Source organism: Alosa sapidissima, chromosome 15 (assembly GCF_018492685.1).
Source record: "Alosa sapidissima isolate fAloSap1 chromosome 15, fAloSap1.pri, whole genome shotgun sequence".
Lineage (NCBI taxonomy): Eukaryota > Metazoa > Chordata > Actinopteri > Clupeiformes > Clupeidae > Alosa > Alosa sapidissima.
The window spans coordinates 29,210,290-29,224,811 of NC_055971.1; the positions used below are offsets into that span (position 1 = coordinate 29,210,290).

The 14,522-nt window shown below is 49.5% G+C and overlaps 2 protein-coding genes across 4 annotated transcripts in view; both read right to left on the reverse strand.

Annotated features, from left to right (window-relative positions):
- Nucleotides 1–3: 3 nt before the first annotated feature.
- si:ch211-137a8.4 (enolase-phosphatase E1) lies at nt 4–6,758 on the reverse strand. 3 transcript variants are annotated; one of them, XM_042064466.1, is made up of 4 exons: nt 6,577–6,757; nt 1,679–3,940; nt 948–957; nt 4–578 (listed from the first exon to the last, which is right to left on the reverse strand). In XM_042064466.1, exons 2-4 carry the CDS (start codon nt 3,711–3,713, stop codon nt 536–538), a joined length of 2,088 nt encoding a protein of 695 aa, XP_041920400.1. In that variant the 5' UTR covers nt 3,714–3,940; nt 6,577–6,757; the 3' UTR covers nt 4–535. The 3 variants fall into 3 exon arrangements, with proteins under 3 accessions (XP_041920400.1, XP_041920401.1, XP_041920399.1); XM_042064467.1 differs by lacking the exon at nt 948–957; XM_042064465.1 differs by lacking the exon at nt 4–578 and having other exon boundaries at nt 598–3,940; nt 6,577–6,758.
- A 4,748-nt stretch (nt 6,759–11,506) lies between these two features.
- si:ch211-137a8.2 (uncharacterized protein LOC777613 homolog) overlaps nt 11,507–14,522 on the reverse strand; it is a 48,837-nt gene continuing 45,821 nt past the window's right edge. The window contains exon 14 of the transcript XR_006023127.1: nt 11,507–11,526. The gene's annotated coding sequence lies outside the window, so the exon portion shown is untranslated. The remainder of the gene's footprint in view (nt 11,527–14,522) is intronic.

Genomic DNA, 14,522 nt, shown 5'->3' on the forward strand with positions numbered 1-14,522 from the left:
TCATAGTATTTCATGGAGATTTATTCATGTACACAAGGTAACAGTCTAAAAACAGAAACACGCAGATTGGGGCACATTGCTCAGTGAGTCCACAAGTGTAGGGGCATTCTCCAGGGCATTTATTTCAAACATCTGTTCCACTCTTGAAATCTAATTAAGGGGAAAACTACAAACGAAATGGTAGTCAATATAAAACTAACAGTCTTTTTTTCTGATCTTGGCATAAAGAGACCATCGAGATTCACAATTGAGAGGAATGTTTCAGTTTTTTTCCATTTTCTTTTTTTTTTATTGACAATATAAAATCTTACTAGAGGACAAGCAAACATTTACATGATGGAAGGATAGGCTGAGCTGCGCTGATCAATGACTGTAGTATTATTGCTTTCAGAATCATGTTTAAGTCAGCTATATGGAATTGCATCTCTCTCACCATGGTGAACTGTGACGCAAACAAGTGGTTACTCCATTTTTTGGGGGTAAGGGGGGGGGTGGGGGAGGGGGGGCAAAGCTTCTCGCAGAATCCCATGCCGTTCTAATCCTCTGTGTGTAGCTTCACACGTTTCCCGCCTTTTTTTCTGGTGAATGATAACAAAAGACATGAAATTTATTACAATAATATTTTTGTAAAAAATAGAACAGTATTTCTTTTTTATTTAAAATTAAATTGGAACATTAATGAGGTTAGTACAACTACAGTTAGTCGGCACACATTTGGGTTGACAGACAGTAAACTCTTTGTTGTTCTAGTCTTTGTCTAGTTCTGGGAGCTATCTCACTGGGGGACAGAATCACTTGGCACAGAGACCATCAAAAGACTACAGGAGAAAAAGGGGGTCAAATCACAGTGTAACGAAACCAGGGGGGGGGCTCCATCTAACACAGGGTTCCTGAAATCTACCACAGACAGTCATATCTAGAGAGCAGTGTGAGGACTCGAACATTACCTTTTATGACCTGAGAGAGGGTAGACAACCGTTAGTGAGCAAATCAAAAGGACCATTACACTCATACGTTAGTGTTTGCATTTTCAAAACATATCATGTTAACTTCAATTTAAAGGGAAACTTTGGAATATGCAGTGAATGTATATCATTACCAATTTATATATATATAGATATGGCTATTAACAGTGGTACAGTCAAAAAAAGGCTATAGTTCTAGATTTAAAAAAAATAAAGACCTAACAACCTATCCTGAATGAGGAAGACAACACTAGATATTTGGATACCCAGAGTAAATGGGGTGGAGATAGGAGGGTTTATGGGAAGTGGCTTTTTAGTGCATGCTTAGTGGTAGAAGCTGACATCAATATCTGGGTAACTGCCATTGTTGGCCGAGGGAGAGCATTTGAATCTGCTGTCCAGGTAGTCCATCTCTTTCTCTAACTGTTCAGCAGCGGCGGACATTGCTGACCGGACGATGGAGGCCGCGGCCTCGTAAAACATCTTCTTCAACTCTTCCTCCTGGTCATGCCCCTCAGTGCTGCTGGCTTCGTCTGACCCTGACCGGGAGCCTCCATTTTGAGGAGACCCTCCTCCTCCTCCTCCTCCATCCCCATCCTCTAGCTCCTCACATTGCCTAGCAGCCTCTACTTCTGCCTTTATAGCCTCTGGGCCGTGGCCCTCGCCCTCGCGGCGCTGTCTGCTAGGTTCTAGGTCTGCAGGTGGACACTCACCGCTTTGGCCCACCGCGTTTCCTTTGCCTCCGCACTTCCCGTCCGGGCTCAGGATCTTGCCGTCCTTGGCCTTGCCGCTCCCGTCGGCGTCGATGACGGCCTCCTTGCAGTTGAGGCTCTCCTGCTTGGCCTCCTCGCCGTTCTCGCCGTCGGCCGCCTCGTGATTGTGCGCCGTGCCGTCCGGGCACCCGTTCTCCCGGTTGGTCTTGGCCTCGGCCGCCGGCTGCTCGGCCTCGGCCGCGCCCTCGTTGGCCGTCTCGGCGGGACGTGGCGACTCCACCGCTGCTGTGGCCTGCTGCTCCGGCTGTGGAGCAGATGGTGCGGCCGCGTCAGGCGTCTTCACCTCCCCGTCAGCTGCCTGGTGCTCGTCTGCCACCTGAGCCACGGCCGCCTTGTCATCACTCTGAGTGACAGTCGTGGTGGTGGCGGCAGCTGTGGCTGGCTCCTCCTTCTCGTTCTCCTTCTTCTCTGCTGTGGCCCGAGGGGTGTCCGCCGCTGCCCCAGCTGAGTCGGCAGTGCCCTCATCGCTGCCCTTGGCGTCGGCCTCTTCTGTCACACCATCTTGCCCCTCACCCTCCTCCTTGGCCTCGCCTCCGAGGTCGACGCTGGTGCTCTTTCCACCCTTGCGCATAATGAAGTTCTTTAGCGACACGGCGCGGTTGAAGTGCGTCCGTTTCGTCTTGCCCGTCTTGCCCGAGTCTTTAGCCGCCTGCTGGTCGTCGGTCTGTTCCTGCTCCCCACCGCCGGCCGCCGCCTCCGCCCCTTCCTCCGCCGCTCCTGCGTTGGCATCTGTCGACTTTTTCGACTTGGGGGTCACTCGCTTCTTGAACGAGGTCCAGATCTCGTTGGCGTGCTGATCCACCGATTTAGTGCGCTGTGGGGCAGCTGCAGCTTCTTTGTCGTCGTCGTCGCCGTCCGTCTTCTCTTCAGTCTTCTCTTCCGTCTCTCCGTCCACGGCGGCCTTGGGCTCTTCTGAACCGGCTGCGGCTTCCTGGTCATTCTCTGCACTGGCCGCTGCAGCCTCCTCTCCTTTCTCCTCGCCTTCTTTTTCACCCTCCTTCGCCTTGTGGAAGCCCGTGACGGACGTGTCTCTCTTCATCCCCTGGAATGTCCACGACCTCTTCAGCTTCCACCGTTTCTGGCCGGAGTGTTCAGCTTTCGTTGCGGAGTCGAGCGTTGATGTGTCGCCCGCACCCTCTGCCCCCCCTTCCGCGCCCTCTCCCTCCTTGGTGTCATCTGTGCTTTTCTTGTGAGACTTTTGGGCCATTAGCTTCTTAAAGGAGTGCCAGCGTTTCATGTGTTTAGTGGTCTGGGAGGCACCCTTGTCAGACTCTCCTGCCGCTTCCTGGACGTCTTCCGTCTGTTCCACGGCGACGGTGCTGGCGTCGGCGTCCTCCAGCCTGTCTAGGGATCTGGAGCGGACCTTGCCGTGCTTCTTTCCCTCGCCTGCGCCCTCCTTCTTCTCTGTGCTTCTGTGTGAGAAAATTCTGGCGACGGGCTTGCGGATGAAGTCTCGCACACTGGACTTCTCGCCCTGCTTCTGCTTGGCATCTTTGCCAGATCCGGCTGCCGCTTCATCGTTCTCTGGCGCCTTCTCTATGGCCTGGTCCTCGGCCCCGGCCTCGGCGCCATCTGCCGTCTGATTGGTCGGTTGCTCCTTATTGCCCTCGTCCGCCTGGCTCTTGTCCTTCTCCGCGTCACCCCCGGCAGCTGCGCCATCCTCACCACCTGCCACAGGCTCCTTCTTCTTCTTGCCCCCTCCCATTAGCTTGCCCAGCCCACTCTTGTTCAGGAAGGAACCCAGGATGTTCTCTGAGGCGGGCTTGGCTTTGCCGTCGGCTGGCTGCTCCGCGGGTGGCTGCTCTGAGTTCTGGGTGGCATCGTCGTTGGCCGTCGTCTCTTTCGTTTCCTCTGCCGGGGCCGGCGCCGGTTCTGCGTTGGCGGGCTGCTCCGCATTAGTGGGCTTCGCCTCCTCTGGTTTAGTCTCTGTGCTCTCTGCTTGGACGGGGGCAGCACAAGCCTCTGTGGCTGCCATGTCGTTTCCACGGGGCAAAAATGAAAAATAAAATAAAACGAAATGTGTAATCAAAGTTTCGCCCCCTCCTCCTTTATGGTATCAAAAAATACAATTTCCTCACGCTCCACAAGAGACTTGAGTTCATTGAGCACTCATCAGTGCATCTGAATGTATTCCGGTCCAATTGCCCACTGGGAACAGAGTCCTGTGCATCATATTCTGTGATGACCACAAGCACCACAAATCTAGAGGGGAGAGGAGTAAACAAGAAGATGTAGAAAAACTGATCAGTGTAAAATTAAATAAATCAAAACAAAAACAACAGCACTCAATATTTACTCTGAAATATCGACATGTTAAAACAGCAGCCTATGTAGTTATGGCAGTGTGGCAGTGTCATCTCAGTGTAATGTCTATACTAATGAGTGCAGGAGCCTGTCCCAAGGGTCTCTCAGGCATAAACACAGAGTATGCTCTAGATAATCTTGTGTTGCCATGAGGGGCCTGACTCCTGTCACCTAGTGCTTGGCTGTGCAGATAAGTGGATCAGTCATTTTGTTCAGCAACGGGCACCATTTGGAGAGGTTAGGTTATCCCATGGTTTGTGGTAGCCCATGTTGGCTACATCCAGGCACTGGAGCATAACACCTGGATGTTGGTTGCCCATGTTGGCTGGTGACAAACACAGCAAGGGTTTAAACATCTGTGCTGTTTGTTTGATGACACTGACTACTGGCTAAACACGCATTCACAGCAAACTGAATTTATGACAAGATGGGGGTGTGAGCTGAATGGTGTACCATTTTCATAGCCTGAATCAACCCTTAAAACAAGAGCAACCCCCCCCCTCCAAAAAAAAAAAAAAACTAAAACAAGATGTCCCTGTAGCTGAGAGTCGAATTCCAGAATTTGCTATTCCATACATGAAAACCAACCTTGGCCAGTCGAATGTGAGAATGAAAGGAATCATTAATTCGGTTTTTCACCCTGACTCAACTCTTATCTTCCTCTGAACGCTGACCTTGTTTTTCAGCCGACAGAGGCTTCTTTTGTGAGAAGCTGTTTTTCTCTAATCTTCAACCATGCGCTTAAATGTAGCCCATTTTACATTTCAAACAATATCTTTGCATCTCCCAATCGAGAATTTCAAATATGTCAAGCATTCTATGTGAAACACTTGATGAATTCATCCCATGATGTTGCCCTACAGCATAGTTTAGGTTGTAGCCTATGTGATTAATAATGCCGCCCTCGTGATTGCTACGCACGTCAAATGGATACAGCAATAAGGTCTACTATGTAGGCCACTGTAGAACTATTTTCATGTTTTTGTATACGGGAGGCATGATGGAAATAAGACGTTTAAATTGGATTTTGTCCATTCTATGGTCGCTAGTGGTGGATCCTCGAACATGTTTAGCGAGTTTGTGGCGACACTAGACCCTCGCGCTCGGACGTCTGACTGACACAAGGACAATCGACACTTGGCGGTTTTTATCCCCCTCATTTTCATTGACAAACCCTTTTCGCTCCTTTGTTTTGCTTAGCCCGCAGGGAGCGGGAGAGGCACGGTGAAACTCCTTCGACTGGGCTTAACTATACTCAAATCTTTACACTGCAGAAAATAGAACATAATTGTAAAGAAAAGGGGGCAGGAAAAAAGCCGATGCAAATGCGCGAGACAGCAGGTGCCTGTGCTTTTCAAAAACTCATTTGCAATGCTAATGTCACTCAACCCCCACCCCCATTTTAGATAAGTGTCTACTATTGTTATTGTCGTTATTGAGCAAGATTCTTTTCTATTTCACTCGTTGGTAATTGCCATATTATCTGCCACCGTTGTTTAACCTCATTCACTCTATTTAGTAGGTCCAGTGGACACGTTCTCTGTTTTGTTGTGCCTCAAGAATATTTTAAACAATGGCTGGTCGGTCAATTGTGAATGAACGTCATAGACAACGTTCATTCAAACCAATGTCTCGCGCATTTGCATCCATTTTCTTTGAATTCTAATAATTGTTAAATGATTACCAAGATTGGATTCACATTGTATCATGGATTTTGTGGTTAAAACCATTGATTCAATAACGCAATCCTTACACGAGAAATAAGCACTTTGAGCGCGTCTCTCCTCCGCACCAACCGGGCATTGACCGTCTATTGTGCCAAAACCACGCTGCTCACCAATAACATTCTCGAATCCTCTACCAAAACATCAGTCGCGCCTGCTTTCCTCTGATAAAAAAGACAAATTGAAACCCGAAAATTTTCCACACAGAGTCGAAGTATTTGGGGAGTTATAAGGAGACCTGCTCTGTTCTTTGCATTCACACTTCAATGAGTGTAATTACAATGTGTGAAGGTCCGGTCTGGCGGACATAGTGTGGAAGTTGATTGAATGAAACAACTCGTCGCCTCTCCTCGGGCAACGAACTGTGCAACAAAGCAACCACGCATTCTCTCCTCACACATGCAGCACAAGAAACAATCGAAATAATTCGACAACATATAAAAAAATAACAAATTAAATCGTACTTACAAATAACCACAGAGTATTACGCAGCTTAATACAAACAACCTACCACTACCAATACATTATCAATTGACGGGTTGTTTAACGTTATAGTCCCCACTTCCCTAACCCCTATTGCCTCCAAATACGCCAGGTTAGTTACTGGATACTGTAGAAAAGACGGCGTGTTTACTTCCCATGCACAGTAAGCTACATGCACATTACCACAGCAAGAAACAAGCAACATAATCCCATGCACCGGGAAAAGAGAGTGCGCTTACTTAAAATGAAAATTACCAAATTAGCTTTTGCCATGTTACCTAAAATTAACCAAACAAAAACCGATAAATAAAGTAAGGTTGGTCAAACCTTAGTTCGTGTGGCTAAATCCGTTCCTGCGTGTGTAGAGAAAGGTAATAATCTGCTCCAGACGAGAAAAGACACCGAAACTAAATCCCCGCTCGCATCCTCATGCTTCCTCCGAGCCAACCCCAGTGTGGAGAATCGCGCGGGGACGCGAGGGTCGCGGTGGTATTAGCACACGCGCAGCTGCGGCTCCGCAAATACACACCATCTATCTCACCCCGTTGCCCTTAGCAACCATGAAGACCACCCCCACCCCCAAACCAATACTCACCCGCCCCCATCTCTAAGAGGGTTACTGTACAGGGTCGACACGGTTTCGTTCAGTTAATATTGCCCTAGAGAAAATAACCACTCGTACGTGATTTGCGCAAAGCGTTTTGATTGCAATTGAAGACTTAGTTGCGCCATTCACTGTTTTGGACAACCAGACCATAGCCTCTGTTGAATTGCCTGCAACCGTAAGTGTTCTATGTGTTCGGTTTAAACGTCGTTTTGCAGACACATTAGACTGGGTCAAATGGTCTCTGTAGAGAAAGGCGATAATTATGGCACCGTGCGCGGGCTGGCTTAGTTCCACTATAATTTCAGAACTGCGATGAAAACGTGACATGATTGATCAGCTAAAAACAAACGAGGGGAGAGACAGTGCGTTCATCCTGGAAAAGTGCATCGCCCCCTCTGACTGGGTCCCGTGTGAATCGGGGTCAAAGCATAGTTCATGCCCATTCTCCGACCTGCCATGTGGTTTGCCTTACAATGGGAGCTCAGAGAACTGATATAAATGCATGAGGAGAGGAATCACACAAATTCCACCAGTGGCCCCTGAAGCCCCGGAAAAAAAGGACAGAGAAAGAGAAAGAGACAAAAGAGTGGGAGATGGAAAAGTGACCACAGAGGCCGAGTGCAGTGCCAGGGATGCCAACATCGCCTTTGCCTGGCATTTTTTGTTTTGTTTTGTTTTTTTTTGTTTCATATCGGGCAAAATTTGCCCCCTGGACAGAGTAAAAATGTGCACTGCACTGGAAAAAGCAGCACTCCATGATTAATATTTCATACGATGTTCTCTTTCTCTCTCTCTCTCTCTTTCTCTCTCTCTCTCTCTCTCTGAGCCCCTTCATTTCCTTGCTGAAGATGCCACAGTGTCTTGTGTTGTCTGTGGGGGCATCTCCTCCATGCCCTTTTGAGTCAGCCGACGCTGCTTCCGGTTCAAGGCACAAGCGTCCATGACAAGGGTGTGTGTGTGTGTGTGTGTGTGTGTGTGTGTGTGTGTGTGTATGTCACACAGCCATGTGTAACAGCAACCTCATTATGGAGTCTTGGTTGGAGAGTGGGGTATGTGTGAGTGTCTGTGTGTGTGTGTGTGTGAAGGGGGAGGTGGAGCATGGTGAATCGCGCAGATTAAACGAGCACCTCATGAATACATTGACAACGACAGGGACTCAAAACATGGGCAGGGCCGCCATCAGTGTGGTTATATAACCCATGTGTACAAGCGCAGGGGGGAGGGGAGAGGTGAGAGGGCTAGGGTGGGGTGGGGTGGGGTGGAGCAGGTGCGGGGATGGGGAGGGGTCCAGCCACAGGTAACTCCGTCACTCCTGACTTGGCGGCAAGTTTCAGGGATAGAGATGGGAGGGGTCACCATCACCACGTGGGCGTCACCACATTAGCCAAGTTTCCCACCCAAACACTTAAGTGGCCTCAGCTGGCGGTCTCCCCCTGCGAGAGGTCAATGCGAACGTGCCCATGAGCTTTCATCATTCCCTCCTTCCTCCATAACGCCGCCACCACCACCACCACTGGCTGATCCAATTAGAGAATTCATTCTCACCCCCACCCTTCGCCTCCTCCTCCTCCTCCTCTTGCTCAACCCCACCTCTTCCCCAACTACCATCACACACAATCCCAGCTCAATGTCATTTGGATGACAGGGGACAGGAGAGGAGAATAAAACCAGATCGGCAAAGGAGAGAGTGGGGAGGGAGAGGAGGAGTGGAGGAGTAGAGAAGAGAGGGCAAGATAGGTAGGCAAAGAGGAGGAGAGGAGAGGAGGAGGAAAAGAGAGGAGAGATAAGGAAAGAAGAAGCAGGAAGAGAGGAGGAGAGAAGAGGAAAGGAGGAGCAAGGGGAGAATAGAAGAGAGGAAAGGAGGAGGAGAAAGAGAAGGAGGGGAAACAGAAGGCAGGAGAGGAGAAGAGAGGAGTGTTGTCTGGGAATGTCTCCTCTGCTCTGCTCTGATTTTGGGCAGGTGTGTGTGTGTGTGTGTGTGTGTGTGTGTGTGTGTGTGTCCTCTCCTCGGTGGCACTCATTACTTCCCACTGCTTGCCCAGAAAACCAGATTCTGAGCGCCGCCCGGCACCGACCAGCCGAGCCGAAAGAAGCCTGTCTAGAAGTGCAGTGGCTGGGCACCTCTAAATAAATAAGCACAAACGGCAGCAGCCACACTGGCATATGCTGCTACACACATCTCACACTCCTTCTTCATCCCCTTCCTCTCTCTCTCTCCATCTCTCTCTCATTCAGTCTCAACAGTTCTCTCTCTGTTTTTTTTACAAAACCACTCTTCCTGTCTCAACCCGAGTCTTCCGTCCCTCCCTGTTTCAGTGTCTCTTAAGACAGTCTCTTCCTCCTTCTCTCTGCTAAACTCTTGTTTCTTCTGTTTGCCATTACTCTCTCTCTAGTCTGCACCCCTCTCCCAGTCTCTCTTAAGTTTCCCTCCATCTCTCTCTCTCACTCCCTCTCTCTTTCTCTCTCTCTCTCTCTCTCTCTCTCTCTCTCTCTCTCTCTCTCTCTCCACTACAGTAAGAGTGAATGTGGGCTCAGCCAGTAGATATCAGTGGGGAGCCAACACACACAGGCTGCATAGGAGGCTTGTGAATGGCAGAAGCAGCCAGGCTTGGAAGGAGTGTGTTTCTGCCTCCTTAATGCCTGGCGACAGCATGTGTGTGTGTGTGTGTGTGTGTGTGTGTGCGTGGGGGAGCAAGAGGGGGTGGGGCCGCTGCCTCTTGAAGGCCGTATCAGGCTCACGGCACCGCCTGTCAAGTCCATTTCCCGCTCTCGTCGTCCACGGCGACGAGGTCTTATTTTAAGCAGGCCGGCGTCATCACTGATGGCCAGCACGTGCCACGACATGCGGCTGTAAATCGGCAAGGCTTAACCGCCATCGCCACCACGAGCACCGACACCAGTGCTGCTGCTGCGACCCCCCCCCCCCCCTCCAGTCAATGGGATTGCGTCAGCAGACCCCTCTTTAGGGCTGATAGATTTCCAATGGCGGCCAGCCGCGTCTCTCTTCAATAGCGCAGAACGCTGTCTGCAAATGTGTCGGCAAACGGGGAGATTAGCGCTATGAATAAATCAATTTCTGTTATGGGTGTTGAGGACGAGGTGGTAAAATGGTCAGAGAGACCGAGGGGAGAGGGGAGGGAGTGAGCGGGACAGACACAGTGAGGTGGAGCAGAAAGAGAGAGGGATAGAGAGAGAGAGAGGGAGAGAGAGATTGGTAGAGACCAAAAAATATTTAAAGAAAGAAAAGCAGCTCAGCAATGGCGCTCAGCCTGTGAAGCTAGAGCCAAATATTTTTCACAAGACATCCATTCACACGAATTAGAGCTGGAGAAAGAAGTAGGAGAGAGAGAGAGAGAGCAGGAGGGACAGCAGGAGAGAGAGAGAGAAGAGAGAGAGCGGGAGGGGGAGAGGGAGAGAGGTCTGGGAGGGAAGAGTTGCTCATCCAGGCTTACGATCGCTGTCAAGCGAAGTGGCTGTGTGGGGGAATTAAGGACTGCTCAGATTCTTACCCGTCCCATGCCAGGGAACAGAATGGACCCATGGATCTTAATCTGCCCCACTCGAGGACAGACAGCCATTTGCATTCGGACTGTAGTCTCTCAGGCTTCTCTAGTGCAGCTCCTCAGCCGCTCTTGTAGGTAATGGCACCTTCTCCGCCACATTAATCTGAGTAATTAGGTCTCAGGCAGACTCTCTTTATAAAACCAATCACTCTCAACATTTCCCAAATCTCTTTCTTCACTTCTTCCTTCTCTTTCTCTCTCTCTCTCCTTGTCTCTCTCTCTCTGTTTAAGCTGAGGGAAGTTTGAATCATTAGGGCAACTATCACCATGTATGTCTGCTGGCTTCTCTCTTCCTCTCTATCTCTCTCTCCCTCTCGCATTCTCTCTCTTACTGTCTCTTCCTCTCTCTCTATTTCTCTTCCTCTCTTCATCTCTCTTTTACTCTCTTCCTCTCTCTCTTCCTCTCTCTCTCTTCCTCTCTATCTCACTCTTCCTCTCTCTATCTCTCTCTATCCCTCTTCCTCTCTCTATCTCTCTCTATCCCTCTTCATCTCTCTTCCTCTCTCTTCATCTCTCTCCTCTCTCTCCTGCCAGCTCCGCGGTGTTCATCTTCAGGAGAACAGGAGAAGTCTGGTCCAGCCGCCGACAAGATTTAGAGGCAGTGTGTGTGGAGGCAGGGAGCCACAGGGACAGTGATCTGACCATCACACACAGTCACAGATGTACACACACACACAGAGAGAACACAGACACAAACACACATATACACACATACACACACACAGACACAGAAAATAGACACAGACACAGTCACAAATGCACACACAGACTCACACACACACGTACACACATTGACACACACACAGACACACACATAGACACACACACACATCATAGACACACAGACACAGTTGGCCTGCCTCGAGGGCTGCCTGCCTGGCCAGCTCTGTCCGCTGCCCCAGTAGCCAGACAGGATAAGGAGAGCTGTCCTGTCGGGACGAATGGCTGTGACGCTGAGGGTGGCTGGCATGTTGTCATACGAAACACTCGAGTGTAAGGGCTGGAGGACACACACACACACACACATAGACACACTTGAGCTAAAATCAAACTCACACACATACACACATACACTTCTGCTCATTCCCACACACACACACACACACACTTGGGCTCAAACTCATACACATATACCCTCACACACTCACACATGGTCTCAAACACACACACACACATCAATGCACACACATACACACAAACATATGCACACACACACACACCGTGTCTTTGTCTTTCCGCATGTGTCCAAACTGAGCTCATCTCTCTCGTCCCAAACCCCAGTAGACAGACCACGCCGTTCCTCGCTGACCTCTGGGTCAGTGTCCTGACTGGCTAACGAGTTGCCTATGGTGACCGGGCCAGTAGTATTTAAAGACCGACCCCCACCACATCATCATCCTCATCATCATCATCTTTGAGTGTGTGGGCAACCTTTTTTTTTATTGCAGCTGTGTGTGAGGCCTGTGTGAACTCTCCTGTCCCCAAAGTGTTGCCTTGCCAGGGATTTCGGACTAATCTCTTTATGTGTGCACAGCCTGTCAGCCTCGATCACCGCAGTGGCTGCGCTGTCGTCCTGCCTGGGTGATTGGGATGGGGGGGCAGGGTGGGGTGGGAGGTGCAGGACAGGGGGGGAGGGGTGAAAGGCCTCAGGAGGGGCCTGACCAATGGTGATCCAGCATGTCGATTAGCTTGATGCTATCTGATTATGTTTGTTTTAGTGCCTCCGTCCACATATGCCGACAGGCCGAGCACCGATATAATGGCCGCCATCGTAAGATATCCCTGTCACCTCAAAGCTGAGGGAAGGGGGGCGGATGGGGGCACTGTGTGTGTGTGTGTGTGTGTGTGTGTGTGTGTGTGAGTGCGTGAGTGTGTGAGTGTGTGTGTGTGTGTGTGTGTGTGTGTGAGTGTGTGTGTGTGTGGAGGGGATTTCCTACCATTACAGGCAAGTTCGAGGGATGGCGATTAGGCAGGTTGAGGCAGAGTGGTGGTGAGTTGTTTAAGTGGCCCGTGTGTATGAACTCCCTTCACCTGTGGCAGGTGGGCAGAGGGCTCACTGTCGCTCAGCCATTTAGGCCGTGTAAATAATTAACTCCAACCCGCATCTCCACCCCACCCCCCACTCCTTCACTACGTATGAATCGCACAGCTCGGCCAATCACGGCTCAAGAGAGGGGGCCCAAAGTCGTCATCGACGGCGACGGTGGCTTCGCTCAGACCACGCGGGCCGGCGTGTGTCCACTGGCTCGGCGGTTTGAAATCTCGGTATAGAATTAACCGTTGATGAGCACGTGCTGTAGAGGACAGGCATTATGAAAGGTCAGGCGAAGTCGTAAACAAACACATGACTAAACCATGCAAATGGGATTTAGCATGCAAATGCTGCTACTGCTCTGACATTGCCTGAAAAACAAGGGTGTTCTGGAGCCTGACTAATCCCTTTAAACTCAATCAATAGTTAATATGATTTTGGAATATTGTATTAAATCGATTGATCACTAATATATATATATATATTTTTATAAATATAATAATGTCGATATAGGAAAAGAGCAGAGTGATTGACAGAAAATATTTGGTATGTTGCATGAGGCTGAGGCAGAAATGAGGTTGGGCCTCTCCCCCTCTGGCGGTTCTAAGACTCGTGAGGTCAGGTTTGAGTCAGGCCGATCATATGAATGTCAACGAGGTGTCTCTGAAAGCGAATTAGCCACACAGCGCACACACTAATGTGAGTCAGGCCAGACCCAGCTCACTCCACATTTTTCAGCTTCCTGAACAAATTTAGGAATTTGGGACACACGCACACACAGTCACATACAAACACACACACACACACACACACACACGCATACCTCATCAGAGTCTACCCCACAGGGTTCACTAGTATGAAGCTCAAAGAAGCCTTGCTCATCTGCCATTCCCTTATCTTGTGATGTTATTGTTTACATCCTGTTCCATACAGCAATGATACATACTTGCTCATTTGATATGCCGTGCAAGAGGCGTTTTGCTCATTCCGTTATATTTCACTTGAACATTTCCTGTCTTTTCTTAATATTCACAAGCTAAATTAAAAGTGATGTTGGTCCAACAGCGGGCCAGAGGTGGTACGCCATCGACGGAATGCCACCAGTGGTCCGATACCTGCTCCTCTGATTGTGTTCTCTAAGCGAGGTCGTAATAGTTCTCCACGTCCTCAGCTACTGAATGGAGAAGCTGTTGACGAACACCTAAATCAAATCAGAACAAATCAAATTCTGTGATTCTGTATGTGTTTGACGTATTGTTGTGTGAAAACAATTGACAATTTTGGACAATTGTCTGAGTGCTGCTGCCAATGACCGCAGATGGTCGATGCAGACAATCACCTGCTCCAGGGCTGAGGACACTGGACATTTTCAGACAGGTCAGTGATGACTAATATAAGACACTTTTCAATCTAGCCCCTAACAAAAGCAAAAAGAGGCTCCACACTCGAAAACACTTTGTCCGGTTTTATTATCTGCATGGTCACAAGTGTGTACTAAACGCCAGACTGCTCACCAACCGCTGGTGATTAGAGTTCTGGACATCCAAACGGAACAGCTCAAGGCTTTGGGTCCAAGGCTTTGGGCTGCCACCACTGTGCCCCTGATGACAATTGTGAGCACCCAATATGTGCCTCCAGGGGTAGGCTACTCCAGGGCTACTCTGCGGTCAGTTCTCTCACTGCAAGTCTCTCTGGAGCAGAGCATAAGCTAGATGACAAATAATGCAATGTATCAACCAAGAGGTAACACATTTTAGCCATTTTAGTATTGTCCTAACACAGTTCGCTTAGACAACTGTGGTGAAGATTTCTATCGTCTCCAAAGCTCATCTCTTCCTCTCCCACTCTGTCTCAGTAAATTCGGATGTTGCTTCTCCACTCTCAATGCTGAACGATGAACCCTGAACGGTGAATGCTGTTGTTGTCTGAATTGAAAAGCCGGGCAGCTCAAATCAGCGTGTTGTGGGAGCGCTGGCCCTGATAGGCCCGCTTTTGTGCTTCAGGGAGCACTGCACTACAGCAGAGCGACAAGGTTGATAGGCCCGCTTTTGTGCTTCAGGGAGCACTGCAC

What these genes read in the sequence shown, in the direction of transcription:
- si:ch211-137a8.4 (XM_042064465.1), bottom strand. Translation starts at nt 3,713, where the DNA reads ATGGCAGCCACAGAGGCTTGTGCTGCCCCCGTCCAAGCAGAGAGCACA.